Source organism: Drosophila virilis, chromosome 4 (genome assembly GCF_030788295.1).
Source record: "Drosophila virilis strain 15010-1051.87 chromosome 4, Dvir_AGI_RSII-ME, whole genome shotgun sequence".
NCBI lineage: Eukaryota > Metazoa > Arthropoda > Insecta > Diptera > Drosophilidae > Drosophila > Drosophila virilis.
The window spans coordinates 24,097,017-24,111,607 of record NC_091546.1 but is presented as its reverse complement, the minus strand read 5'-3'; the positions used below and the strand labels follow the sequence as shown (position 1 = coordinate 24,111,607).

At 42.6% G+C, this 14,591-nt stretch overlaps 1 protein-coding gene and 1 long non-coding RNA gene across 13 annotated transcripts in view; one reads left to right on the top strand and one right to left on the bottom strand.

Annotated features, from left to right (window-relative positions):
* Positions 1–4,287, bottom strand: part of LOC26531009 (uncharacterized) — a 94,025-nt gene extending 89,738 nt beyond the window's left edge. Inside the window, exons 1-3 of one of the 2 annotated variants that reach the window (XR_004304343.2) lie at positions 4,167–4,287; positions 3,834–4,105; positions 3,451–3,776 (exon numbers count right to left, since the gene is read on the bottom strand). This is a non-coding gene — a long non-coding RNA (uncharacterized lncRNA). The remainder of the gene's footprint in view (positions 1–3,450; positions 3,777–3,833; positions 4,106–4,166) is intronic. The other variant, XR_001449851.3, reaches the window with a different exon arrangement.
* Positions 1–14,549, top strand: part of LOC6633982 (platelet binding protein GspB) — a 46,613-nt gene extending 32,064 nt beyond the window's left edge. For 4 of the 11 annotated variants that reach the window (XM_032437573.2, XM_032437571.2, XM_032437570.2 and 1 more), the window contains exons 3-12: positions 1,258–1,818; positions 4,176–4,585; positions 4,667–5,684; positions 6,054–6,729; positions 7,138–7,296; positions 8,170–8,784; positions 8,914–9,548; positions 9,895–10,567; positions 11,301–12,663; positions 13,736–13,882. In XM_032437573.2, coding sequence (XP_032293464.1) covers positions 1,258–1,818; positions 4,176–4,585; positions 4,667–5,684; positions 6,054–6,729; positions 7,138–7,296; positions 8,170–8,784; positions 8,914–9,548; positions 9,895–10,567; positions 11,301–12,208 — 5,655 coding nt within the window. In that variant the 3' untranslated portion in view covers positions 12,209–12,663; positions 13,736–13,882. Of the gene's footprint in view, positions 1–1,257; positions 1,819–4,175; positions 4,586–4,666; positions 5,685–6,053; positions 6,730–7,137; positions 7,297–8,169; positions 8,785–8,913; positions 9,549–9,894; positions 10,568–10,661; positions 10,729–11,300; positions 12,664–13,735 lie in introns of those variants that run through there. The other 7 variants (XM_032437574.2, XM_032437576.2, XM_070208813.1 and 4 more) reach the window with 7 other exon arrangements.
* Positions 14,550–14,591: the final 42 nt, after the last annotated feature.

Sequence of the window (14,591 nt, the reverse complement as noted above, 5' to 3'; positions counted from 1 at the left end):
AAAGAACATTTGTTCTCGACTTTTTGTTGTAATCAAATTTTATGTTTGGCTATTGATTCGGACAATTGTTGTAATAGTTGCTGTTGTTGTTTTTGTTGTTGTTGTGCATTTGCATGGAAGTGGAGCATTGAGAATGCATTTGATTTGGTCATTGACACGAATATGCCCAACTGAACCCTAATAAAAATTCGAACGCTATAAATCATCGACATAATCGATTGCTACAATCGATCTTTTGGGCCACACAACCGCAACGCCGATAGCTATGTACGCGTGTGTATGTTGCACGATCCAAAGCAGCTGTTAATTGTTGCACACGTTGAAAAGGGTGCAGTGGTTCAGTGGTTTGTAACTGGCTCGCTTTGGTCACGTGTGCGACCAGCGCGCACAGCTGTTCAGATAAGAGCCAAGCAACCACTTGACGTTCAAGTGCATTGGCTAACAAAGCAGCGGGCCACTCCCCCCATCTACTCGCCTACTCCCCAGTTACACATACTATGTATGGTTGTGTATTGTGCCAACACTCATACGCCCCATTAGACACACCTAATAAACTTGCATACAATTTTGACAACCTCATTTGTATATTGGCTGTTAAAAGTCTTTGTATGTGCAGGTCTTATTTGTATTGATTGTTATTTATTTGCATGCTTACTTATATAAAAGACAGCCACAAATATCATTAAATTTGCGTATTACGCAGAATTTAAACCTCAATAAATATTCTTCATAACTCCCTGATTTATTTCTAACAAATATTTCTAAAAAATTATGATGATTTTTAATTTAACATTTTAAGGATTTTTAAGAAACCCATGAGAATACAAGAAATGTGTTTGGGTAATTCACGAAGTATCTGCTGGTCGAGTAAATTAAAAGTACTCAAACTTGTTATGAGTGTAATTTAAAAGAAAGAGTAACCTTTTCTGAATCGCACAAATCTATAAATATTCTGACTTAGATAGCCAAATGTAGTTGGATGGAAAAATTGATAAATGCATCTATCGATCAGTATAAATTAAACTTGACCTCTTACATGTAGGGCCAGCCCTCAAGCTGTCCATTGAGTAGACCTACTAAACATGCCAACAATCTTACTGACAAACTAAACAAAAAAATTTCGATCATAATACAATTAATTAAGACCTTGTTATCCAAATACGTTATCCAACACACACATAATCCTGCTATCACTCAAATCCAAACACTCTGTGTCTCTTTTCTCTCTCTCTCTCTTTCTCTTGCCCGATTTTGCAGATATCAGATTCCCAAAATATCTCACAGCCGAATGGCACACAGCACACACAGCGCAAACAAATGGAGGTGCTGCGCACCGCCAATGGCGCCATGCAGGTGATACGCACACAGACAGTACAAAAGACATCATCCACATCCCGTTGGTCCACCTCCTCATCCACTAAAACCACCACCCGCAGCAGCACAGGCGCAGCGCCTATGGCGCTATTTGCGCCTCGAACAAGTCAAGGCGTTGACATTTGTGAGCTAAGAAACGACGACGACGACGACGATGACGATGACAAACATAATGATTATGTTGATGATGGTGAGGATAGCATACATAATGGCAGCGACGCTGGCGTCGTCCACGAGTGCACGACTGCATCTATGCCAAGCACTGGCTATGGCCAGGAGCTGGTTGATGATCATGTTGATTTTGTTGTGATTAATGGCCATGCGGACGTTGATGACGCCGCAGACGACGACGACGACGACGACAACGACGTCGCTCATTTGCACAAACTCGGCCACAATTTGTTACTCGATACTGCGCCAAGTTTGAAATTGAGCAATCTAATGGTAAGTTGTACCCACCGCCCGCCTAACCACTATCTACCGCCTGTCCATCCGACCCCGCACCCAAACCCGAACCCGCACACGTTAAACCCTATGCCTGCCCAGGCTCCGAAATGCGGTAGTCGCCGCTTTGGGCCGTCATTTTTCATGCGCTTGTTGGCGGCTCATTAGCATGCGGCTATGTTTGCTTTTCGTTTTTTCTTAGTTTGCTTTTCTTTGGCTTTCTGTTTCCTTTTTGTTTTTTTTTTTTTTTTTTGCTCTGCGATGGGCAATGAGATCCCGGCCATGGCAATGACCGAAAATGGCTCTTAACGATCTGTTAGGCTTGAGAAAAGCTCGAGTAGAGGAAATCATGAAAACTAAAGTCTTGTAATCATGATGTTTACATAAATTACCAAAAACTGACTAACATGGAAAGGGTACATTTTCATCCTATTTACAAATTAGGCAAAAATGCAATGCATAAATAATAAGAAGTCCTATTGAGTAAAAAAATATATAGAAAATGCCTAAATTGTAAATAGCTATCAGAATACTTCAATAAATGTTAACTCTTGAATAGAAATAGAGTAAACAATTTGAAAATTAAAAGAAAAATATTCCAACATTATTTCAGCAAATTAGCAAGAATAATAAATTCTGATCAAACATCTAACATATACAAGAATTGTTTATGTAAAAAGTATTTATATTATGCACTAAGCGTTCAACGTAGCCCGTTTCCAAGAACATCAACTTATTTCTTCCTTATTTATTAGTAAGCTTTCATAAATTAATAACGCTAATCACACGGTGCAAAGTCAACAAAAGAAATTAATAAATGTGCGCACGCATGTCACATTTAGACATTTGAAATTGGCAATTGGCCAAACATCATGGATCATCAGATCGCAGCCGCAGCCAGACGACCACGCTCTGAATGTGATTCAAATGAAGCGCCTGGCAACAATCGGTTTAATAGGCAAGCTCAATTAAGCATTTGGCACTTAAGCCAAATTTATGAACAGCAATCGAACCATTTTGGCCAGCAGACATTTGGGTCATGACTACAAAGGAAATTCTGGCACTCTGCCACCCGTGGTAAGGCGACGCGCCGAATTAAATCTCGGCTTGGTCATTAGGCAAACAGCAAAAAGTGTTTAATTAGTGGTTCTCCAGAGGGAGGGGGGCAAGCGGGTTAGTCATAGCAGACGCGACGTGAAGCTCGAGCCGAGCTTTACGCCCACCAGGAACATGGCCATGCCCATCAATCTTGACACGAAAATTGCTTTCTTCATTTTTGCTTATTGCGGAATTTAAAAAAAAAATTTGTTAACAACGGAAAATATGTAAAATGTATAAATACAACAATATTTATAATCATATTGATAAGCAATTCAGTATTTCCTATATAAAAAAATAATTAAAAGGAATCTTGCAGAGACGTAGACCGACATATAAAAATAATAATAAAATGTTTTTTCCCCAAAAATAAACATTTATAAAGAAAGTGATTTTTATGAAGACACCTTGAAGATAATTTAAGTTCTACTCATTTGCATTTTCATTTCTTGCACTTTTCGCTTAAGTTGATCCTTTTCACCGTATTAAAGTCAAAATTCAATTAGATGTACGTTTCGAATATAAATAACTTACCCATTTACAATACTTCTGGAATTGAAAGCTGCTTTTCTCATTTTTGCGTTTTTCACCTTATTGCCATTTCACAACATTTACAATATTTAAGTCCACGTCTATTCTGCTTTCTTGTGCTTTCGAATTTAAGATATTTATTTAACGTTCGCTTTGCTTAGCACGACACGCTGTCCACATCCCAATCAAAGATTAAACGCCCATCGCGCAATTTACGTGCTGATAATACGGAAATATGGATATCTAATGCCATGCATACTTTTTAGCTTAGATGTGGGTAATTTAAGTGCGGAATCCTTTCAGTGGTGCAAAAAATTATATTTATATATCTATTAATTAATAAATAAGTATTATTAAAAACTTTTAATATTATGGAGTACACTCACCGTATAACGATGCATTCAAGCTTAGTTCAGTGAGCATTCAGTTTCCATAGGATTATTTTCTCATGCAGGTTTTGTGTTATTAATTATTATCCAATGCTTTTGTGTCTCAGCTTTTAAAGATCACTGGAGTGGGTCTTTCCATTATATTCTCAGCTGTCCAGGCACATGTCAATCACAGGTTAAACGCCCATCAGACAATTTAGGCGCTTATAATACGGAAATCCATTTATATTGCTTTTAGCTTGAAAGTGAAGAACTTCCTTAAAGCCTGTCTGCAACAACAATAACAACAATAACAGATGTGCTAATTCGAGCCAATATGCTTTTGTTTACCATTTACAGAAAAGCAGTTCGAGTATTTCCAGCCAAAGCAGCAACAACTCAAATTTAACAACTGCAGCAGCAACAGCAGCAGCAGCAGCAGCAGCGGCTGGCAACACCCACAGAAATGCGGGCAAAATAAGCCTACATGCAATTGTTGGGCAGACAACAACAACAACAAGCACCGCAGCAGCAGCAACAGCAACATCATCATCATCTGGCACATTATCAACGTGGCCTCAGCGATTGGAGCAGGCTGACTTATATGGCCAGGCCAACAACAACAACAACAACAGCAGCAAGCGTCGCGTGGGCGTTGCTGCTGACGTCGCCGCTGTGGCCACGCCAACGCTGCGTCGTGATTTGGAAAGTTTCCGGCATCATGATGACGCCGCCACCGCCGCCGACGACGACGTTGATGAAGATTTGCGGTAAGTGCTTCAAAATTCAATTTGAAATTTGAAATCTTTGTGGCATTATTTGCTTGAGTTCGCTGCTTTAAACACTTGCAGGCTCAGCGCACGGCACCAGCGTCGCCAGCAGGTGTCCCAATCCGTTTATGCGCCACCGTTGCCCGCCAGCTTTGGCAGCCTGCAGCGTTCCCGCTCCATATCCACGGATGATCTCAGCAACGATTGGCAGCAGCGCGGCGAGGAGCAGACAGAGGAGGAACTGCCGTGCGGTGATTGGCGACGCGTTAGTAAATTGCGTCGCTCCTTTCAGTCGCAGGATTATCATAATAAAACACAGTCCAGGCCACGTCCACTTCCATTGGATTTGCCCAGCAGCACGGTGAGCGTGGCACGCATACGCGCCGAGCTGGAAAACGGACGCAGGCTCAACACGGCCATGCGCAACAATCACGTCGATCTGGCCGCACTGGACAGCATACTTAACACTACAGCAGCAGCGGTCTCTGCAGCGGGAGCAGCAGCGGCAGCAGCAGCGAGCGCAACAGCCCAATCTTCCAGTAAGCCACAGCTGGCCAAACGCAGCACATTTCTCACCGCCGCATCGCTGCAGGAGATACGAGGCAAACTAAAAAAACTCTCAGACGAGAGCCTGTACAAGGAGGACTTCCTGGCGCATCAGGCCATTGCCCAGCCCGCAGCGGTTGAGGTGGTGCAAGCGCCTGTGCCGGCGCCCTCCACGCCCTCCGCTTTTCGCGTCGTTCACAACACGCACAGCCTGGAAACGCGTCAGCGGCCCAAGGACAGCAGCTCCAGTGAGTGGCATTTGCGTCGAAAATCGTACGGGTTTGAAAAGATGTCTCCGCCCGAGAATCGCAGCATTTTCCGTGTGGACGCCTCCACGGACAGCGGCCTGGGCCGTTCGGGTGAGCAGCTAGGCAATTGGTCGCCCACAGAGCGTTCGGCGGCTGCTGCGGCCAATGGAGCCGGCTCCACTATTATACACTTTGGCCGACAACAAGTGGGCAAGCCGGCAAGCCCCAGCGAGGCGGAGCAGCTAAGCAAGCGGCACTCCATTGCGGTAGAGGAAACTTGGCGCGATATACGGAAAACTTCACAGGTAAGAAGAAGAGCAACAGTTGCCTATAAGATTAATCGATACTATTTTCGCAACGATATAACGATTAGATTTACGATTTGGCGCCATAGTTCAAAAAGCAACAGACTTAGGTGGAAAATGTAAGCGCTTTTCTATAAATCGACTGGCATTTTATTAATGGTGCCAGTTATGATTATCAGTTATGTAGATGTAATTTTAAGATTTATTTATTTTCTTGTTTCTATCGATGCAATAAAATATCGCAGATTCTTATTGTGTCCAAATGTATCGAGATATATCGATATACATTGTTGCATGCGAACATTTCCGCGCATTTTACCCATAATACAAATTCCATTGAACTTAAACGACTTTCATTCCCACTTCCAGGTACATGTCAATGGTGATTCCATTAATGGCAGCAACGGCAACAACAGTGCCAGTCAGCTGCAGCGCAGCAGCGCACAGAAACGCGTCGAATTCTGTAAAACGGAGGTGCACTTTGCCGCCGAATCGGGTCGAGTCAATATTGTTGAAACCGATGGCAAACCGCCGCCCACGCAAAACTTTCGTCGACGCCGACGCACCGCCAGCGGACCGCTGCAGAGCCTGGTCAAGTCTGCCAGTGTCACCAGCAGCAGCAGCAGCAGCTCCAGCAGCAATGTTACCCACTTTGGCGACGATCCAACCGTACGCAACAAAACAATTGCCTCCAGCACAGTAGCCTATCGTGCCACACTGATGGAGCCGCCGGAGCTAGTCACTCAGCCAGTGGCTGGCACACAGGTTACGGTTATAACTAAGCCGTTGGTGGAGCCGCGCTACAGTCTGCTGGAGACTACCAGCTCCACGTCCAGACATAGCTATACCTCCACCAGCGGAGTGGACACAACGGACAATGAGACAGATGAGTTGGCCAACATACGTGGCATATTAAAGAATAAGCCTGTCAAGCCGAAACCCTATCATCTGGGCGAGAATATTGAGAGTGCCGATGTGCTCTGGAGCGTGCCAGCTACCATCAAGAGCGACAACAGGGAGAATAGTCCGCCAAGTCGGGAAAGTGGTGAGTGAATGCCATTCGAGTTAATCGTAAGAGATTTTTATTTTAAGACCAAAGGTATTCTTCCATTTCGGTATCAAACACGGTTAAATTCAGCTTACACAAGTGGAAAATGCATGGAAATATGGGTGATAAAACAAAGGAAAAGAGATAAATAGGAATTGAAGAAAATAATTAATATAATAAAGCTCCTTCAAATTGTACATCTTTAGACCTTTGTGGCGAATATTTAAAAGCCACCATTTACCCAACCAAAAAGTCTCTTTTACAATCTGTTTGATAAATCATATTTAAATTTGATTTTATGATAATAATCTTAGTTAAAAATAATTGTTTCAAGTTAAAGTAACTGCACATGAAATAAACATTTGAAACAACATTTACTGATTGACTTCCCTGTTTAAACGACAGCCGCTGGCGACTCGCCGATAACCACCAAATCGGTTGCTGAACGGGTGCGGATTGTGGAGCAGCGGCAGTTCGATAAGCAGAAGCAGCCATCGCCAGCCGGGAATGGATACTCGACGAAGATCAATGTGAGCCTCGGAGCTGATGATTGGTCAGAAACAGGTTGGTATTTTGTTGGAGAAACGTATTAACTTTGTAGCTCGTACTTATTTAAGTGTCTTGTGTTTTGTTGCGTCTATACGGCTCAGTAGTAAACTCCTCTACTTGACTCTCAATTTGTTTAGTCTCGATATAATCAAAACTTGATCTCGTAATGCATGTCCAAGCCGCTGCTTCTACTTTGCACTAAGCCAAGATTAAAACGCTACGCATCTAACGCTAACATTCTAATCATTAAACACAAACAACAAATGCTAACCAGTGTTGGAAAGAATCAATTGGAATATCAAATTAATTTGACTTAACTAAATCATGACTGAAAAGCTAAGTTTCATCTTTTAAAAATGTTTTAATTGAATAGTTTTGATAGAGTATTAAAAATCTTGTTAGAGCTCTTGTTTTGGCATTTGGCGCCCAATCTATTTTTTTTGCCATCTGTCTTTTAAATACTTTAAATAAATTTTCATATTCTTAAAAAATGTTAATTTTGATACAAACACCAATGTAGGGTACAAGTATGCATTTTATTTAAGACTTTCTAAATTTGCAATATCTAAAATATATTTAAAAAAAAATTCAAAATATGATTAGCTGCTTAAAATTTTTATTAAACGGTTAACAAAAATTATTGTTTAAATCAATGAGAAAATAAACAACATTTATGAATTCAAAACAAGAATTGGCATATTGTTGCTCAATTTAATTAAAATCAATTAATAAATATATTAACTCAGTCTCAGATAACTCTTGCATTCAGTCATGATTATCTCAAAATTAATCCCTCCCAACACTGCCACTAATCCAAGAGCAAATCATACATACCACAAAAGAAGCCAAAACACCAACAACATTTTCTCGCACATCTCCACATCACAGGTCGTCGTCGCAGCAGCGCACAGGAGCTGCTGCTGCAGGACTTGCGCGCCCATCAGCGCATCCTGGACGAAGGCCTCAAGTCCACATCGCTTATTATGAAAACAATGCGCTCGGCGAGCGAATTCGATGAGGCCATGCGTCGCCTGAGCATAGCCTCAATCGAGTCCGCTTTGATACAGCCCACAATTGTGGTTCCCACGCCCATGTTGCGCTCGCATAGCTATCAGGAGGAGAGCTGCCGTCGCACCTCAACTACGTCTATCACCAGCAGCGATTTATTTGGCAGCGCTCTCTACGATTCACTGCCACGCACGCCGCTGGCACCGCCACGACTCAAGCTGCTAGGCAATACGCAAATACCCGTGAGTCAGCAGCTGACACAGCTGCGGCGACTCTATGATGCTGCGGATCAGGAGGAGGACAGCGCCGATGAAGAGGTCAAGCGTTATTTCCGTGAAAGCAACAACAGCGACAGTGGCGGTGGCACTCAATGCAGCTCCTCACCCGAGGATACAGTGCTCAAGGGCACTGAATACTCGAGCAGCTGGAGTCGCTTGAAAGCCAAGCGCACCATCTGGAAGATTGAAGCGCAAGAACAAACGATACAGCGTACAGGTAAAGCCATCGGCGCGACGGGCGTGCCGTGTTCAGGTAGAGGAGTTTACTTAGCGTCTAGGGCCCAGGCAGTTGAACATCACCTGACTTCCACATTAATACTCCTTTTCTCTATATGCTCCTTTCCAGATCTGCCCAAGTCAAATGTGATGAACATAGCTCTGCATGCACCCCGGCTGCAGAAGCCGAAGCCCACACCGCCCACGCTGCGCATTGGGCAGCTTGTGCCCGTGGCCAAACCGCGAACACTGCTTGTACAGCCACAGCCGCAAGCACCGGTCGCGGATAATGCAGACGAATCGGGTAGCGAATCCCTTAAAATTGTCAAGGAGGCACGTGGTGCACGCAAGCTACGCGAGCACGAGCTCTCCTACTTTGGTGTACAGCATTCACCGACGCCCACACAGACCACCAAATTACACGTTACGCCCAGTAACCCACGACGTACGCTGCCCACGCGCAACAAACTAAGCCACAACGAGGAGGCAACCACCGCAACGACATCAACTACAACCACCACGACCAAGTGGCAGCTATTGAACGATCGACCCGATTTACTTAGGCACAGTCCACAGGCCAACGATGAGAGCAACGCTTTCCCCGAAGATGATGAGGAGCACTTCTATGAGAACATTGCCAACGAACTGACAACTACATTCCGCGTCAAGTCGCCCTCGCCAGGCAGCTACGAGCGCAAAACGGATTTGCAACGCGATGCGCAGATTCTCAGCGAGATGACACGCAACGCTGATCAAACAATGAAGGTCAGCATGGTTTAGCTTAAGCAAACATAACCAAATGGATTTAAATTAATCCACCAAGGGAGTGCCAAATGAAGGAAAAACATATTTTCTAAAATGCTTTTTAGCCAATTCAATATACTATATAAGTCCTAGCAAGAAGTTTATTATAAAATATGGAACTTATTGCACCTAGCAGGCGATAGATTTCCAATTTTCACAAAGATGTATTCACAATTTATTGAAATGTGATATGATTGTACGTAATTGACTATCGAATTCAATGATCAAATCCCATAGACTCGAAACTTCTATGAAAACTAGTTTAAATTCTTATAATTAATAAACTGTAAATACCTTTTTTGATCAGGCACTCTCCGATGAAGCAGCCTTCAAGGATCAGCGACGTCGTTCCTGCTCGCTGCAGCGCCGCAGTGCCAAGCCTTTGGCCACCATCGATGAGAAGGTCAAAACTCACAATGGCGATGCTAAAGCTTTGAGTGTCGCACGTGGCACCTTCGCCTCGGAGGCACGACGTAATTCACGACAATCGACGCCCTCGCCGACCCGTGCACGCAGCTCATCGCAGTCATCCATTGAGTGCTGTCCACGGGATCGTTCGCGTTCCAGTTCGCGTGAGTCAATGACACAAGGAGGCGGCTCTTCGGATGAGCAATTGAGCAAGCAGCGCGTGGAGCGAATACGCATGCGTACGCCCAAGCGAGAGAAGACACGTCACGAGACAACTGATCAGCGTTCATCCAGGCAGAGCAGCAAACCGCGCAGCAGCTCCAATGCGACGCCAGAAAGCAAACGCACGCATCACCACAGCCGTCACCGGGAGAAGGAGCACAACGGCGAGCATTCGGCCAAACATAGCTCGGGCTCGGCATCAGGCAGTCGATTGCTACGCTCCACGCGTGTCAGCGAAACGAGTCGCCCACGCACTAGCTCACACCGAACAAGTGAGCGAGAGCGAGAGCGGGAGCGTGAACGTACAAGCGGCACTGAGAAGCACCGAGAAGAGCTCACACGCTCGCGTGGTAAGTGTACAGCTGTTCGGCTTTAAGGTGTATTCCTCGTGCAAACTGCTACGTCATAACCCATTTGCTATATACCTATGTATGTCTATTGCAGAGTTACTTGTTTTGGGCTTGCTCATAATGGGTGCCACACAGCCGATTCGGCTGCGCAAACGTTTTAGGTTAGCTAGACCCAAGTGCCACAGCCATTCATTACGCAAAACTAAGCTGCACATAAAAGGGGCAGCTTAAGCAATAGATCATAGCTTGATGATGAAGTTAAGCGTCAAGGCTGTTGCTTTTTGTTGCTATTTCGGCACTTGTTTCTATTTTCAATACACTGCAGAACTGGGAATGAAAGCTGATTAAAATCAATAAAAATGCAAAATACCTTTATTTTTATGAGCTTTTGTTGCGCTTAATATCTCAATTTAAAAAAAAAATACAGAATATTTTTGCATACTTTGATAAATGGCAAAAGCAATATGTATTAATTATATTTATGGCCAAAAATATATGATTAGATCTGTAACTAAACGAAAGCTTCTCATTCCCAACTGCAAATTTACACCAAGACACCTACTAGCACACACACACGCACAACAAACATGAAACATGCACTTACACACGCAAGCAGTTAGTCTAAACCGAAGTTAACAGTCGTAGCACAGTCAGCAGAATGTTTGTTCTAACCTTTATAGCCGCAAGTTATTGGAGTAATACAATTCATTATATCCGATGCCATCCCACACAGGTCACTCCAGTCGCTCTAGACACAGTGAGCAGAGCGCAGCTGGGCACAAGTCGAGCAAAAGCAGTCGCAGCAATCATCATGACACAGCAATGTCCGCACACAGAAAGTCCACAACAGCCGCTAAAGTAGCAGCAACAAAAGCCACAATGGCAGCCACAGCAACAACGCACAAATCCACAACAACACCAACAACAGCAACAGCAACAACTACGGCACCAACAGCAGCAGCAACAACAACAACGCACAACGAACTGACGTACGTATACGTAACGAATTTAGCCCATACACAAACCGCCGAGGATGCAGACTATGCCAGCATCGATGAGGCAACAGTAACAGTTACGCCCACAGCACTGCCTGCGATCCCGTTGCCGCCGCCGCGTCGCAAACGCAAGCGGTCGCTCCTACCCGTGCCCGTACAGCGGGAAGGTACCACTGCCACGCCCACTGTCGCCTACGAGCATCGCATTAAGCTGGAAATGATACCCCAAACGCCCAGCTACTCGAATCAGTCGACGCTACGCTGCAAGCAGCAGCCAATGCGCAAATCCTCGCTAAAGTGCACACAGTCGACCAGCTCGAGTTTCGCCTTTCTGCCCTATTTGCCGGCCAAGCGCAACTCGAGCGTTAGCCATGTCTATGACAATTATCTGCTGTACGCGGCGCCGGCCACATTGACGGCCTCCAAGCTGCGCCCCTATCAACACAACTTGAGCAACGAGCATGCGCAGCTTTTTGGCAGCAGTGGGCGTGGCGGCGGTATTGTGAGTTCCGGTGCGGCAACGGGCAACGGAGCAACGGGCGCATTGGCCGGCCGCCTGGGCAGCTGGCCAAAACGTTTGCGTATGCGGCAGGTGCGCAGCAGCGTCTCGACACATCAGCCGTTCGGCATCTGCACATGTTCATAGTCAGCGCTGGAGCAGCAAACCAAATAGCAAGTCGCACATGGATGGGCGCAACCGGATCTCGTCACAGTCACAGACAAAAGTTTTCGCTCACGTTCTTATAACCTCCTATGCACGCCAACCAATTTTCCTACCTTTATTTTTGGGCATTCTTTTATAATTGTTTTTAATTTGACTACCTCACGCACGCGAAAAGAAAACAACCAAACGAAGCACGCAAATCAACACGAAATATTAAAAAAACATAAATCGAACAAAACGATTCGCAGTTATCTAACCTGTGTTCCCCCATACTAATACTACTTAAAACTCGAGCGGGCGAAAGAAAATGTGAGTGGGAGAGCAGGCAGAGAGCGGAGGGCTTGTTTTATACTTTGGAGCACACTCGGCCATGCACATAAAAACCCTCACACATACACACAATGAATGAAAATGGTTCTGTTTTTACTTTTCACAGCGTAAGCGAATTTTCAAAATTTTGAAACATTTTTTACTTAAGCAACTGGAAGCATGTTGTGGGTGCACTAGGAACTTAGAATCTAACTGGAAAAACGTTATACGTCTGTAGAATGCGAGACTAACTTTTCAAAGCCAAATAAAAAACATTAATTAAATACTCAACTTTCTCACGCTTAAACCTAATTTGTTTAATCAAAGTATTGGGAAATACAAGAAATGTAGATCAAATAATACCTATGTAGGTTGATTTTAAAACATATAAACCAAGACTTTGTTAAGACTAAAATGGGAAGTTCCAAGGAAATCTTTCAAATTTATAGAACTATAAAATTGTTTACCAAACAGGGAATTTAAATCTTCATTCCGTTATTTATTCAAGAATGTCTTAATAAAATAAAAATAAAACATAGAAAAGTACAATTGCGACAAACAAAAAGTTAAAAAAAAAATAAGCAGAAAAGACTGAATTTATCTCTATTATTTTAAAAGATATAGACAATTTATTTATATATATACATAACACTAAAAATAGTTCCACATTTCAAGAAGAGACAATCTCCTTAAGTTTCTTAAAGTATTCAAGATATTATTTAAGCTTAACAGTAGTTGTTTTATAATTCGATTAAACAAATTAATAACTTTTACGATACCTTTAACTGCATGATTTGAAAAAACTAAACACTCTAAAAAATACTTTATCTAATGCTCTGCTCACACTCTAGTAGCACTCTCTAGTATATTTTAGTATCAATTCTAAAAACTGACTATGAACATGCTGCAAAATAAGAAAAAAAAAAAACTATCAAAAATATCATCAATGAAATTGGAAATGAACTGGCAACAAATAAACATCAACATCGCTCGCTCTATTCTATTTTCTTATGTACCAGAAAACTAAAAGCGGTACTTTAGCAACTGGAACTACGTAGTGGAAGTAGAACATTGGTATACTCTATAAAAAGAATATGTTGTATATATACTATAAAAACAAGTAGCAAGCATATTAAAAAAAAAACAACAACTTTTATAACAAATAACGCTAATCTTAAGTATCTTATTCTCTTACTGCAGACACGGTAAAAGCACACTGAATGGACATCATCATCATCACCAGCAACACCAACACCACCACAGCAGCAGTGGCAGCAAGCACCATGGAGGACAGCCGCCACAGCACCATGTGCACAGTTTAACCACAACGACAATTGCGGCTACAAAGCATCAGCGTGATCGCCATGGCAAGGATAGGAAATAGTTAAGAGGGAACCTTAAGCAATAGCTGAATAAACGAAGCAACGAACACTACTAAAACTAAACTAACAAATAATAGACTAACTCATATATGTAGTTATTTGTATGGCGTGCTTTAAATAAGGCGCTAGCGATGTCAATTTTATATGTATAAATCTGGTAATTTTTGAAATTTTTTACACGTTTACAAAAATTTCAATGTAATTACTAGTAATTGGCAAACATGAAGTAGAAACAGAAACGTTTTACTAAAAACCCAAACCATTAACACTTTATGCGTGCAATTTCCAAGAGCAGTTCCTTCCGCATTCAAACATTTGTTTATATAAAGAAACTAATTTATAAACTGATCAAACTTTGCGCACATTTCGGCATAAGCTCCAAATTTAAGTATTAAACTATGCCACACCCCCATTGACATTGACTAACCTAAACCACAACTATCCCATATGTTTACAAAATTTACAAAAACAAAATCATATAAATATTTAAATAACAAATGATACTCATATATATTCTTTAGTAGATTATAAGTTTTATATTTTGCCTATGCGAAGACCACATTTCATTTATACATTTATTTAAAAAAAAAAGAAAAATTTAGCACAAAAAAGGAAACTTGTGTTTTTTGTAAAGATTTTCTATATTACATTTCGATTTATTATTTTTTAATATA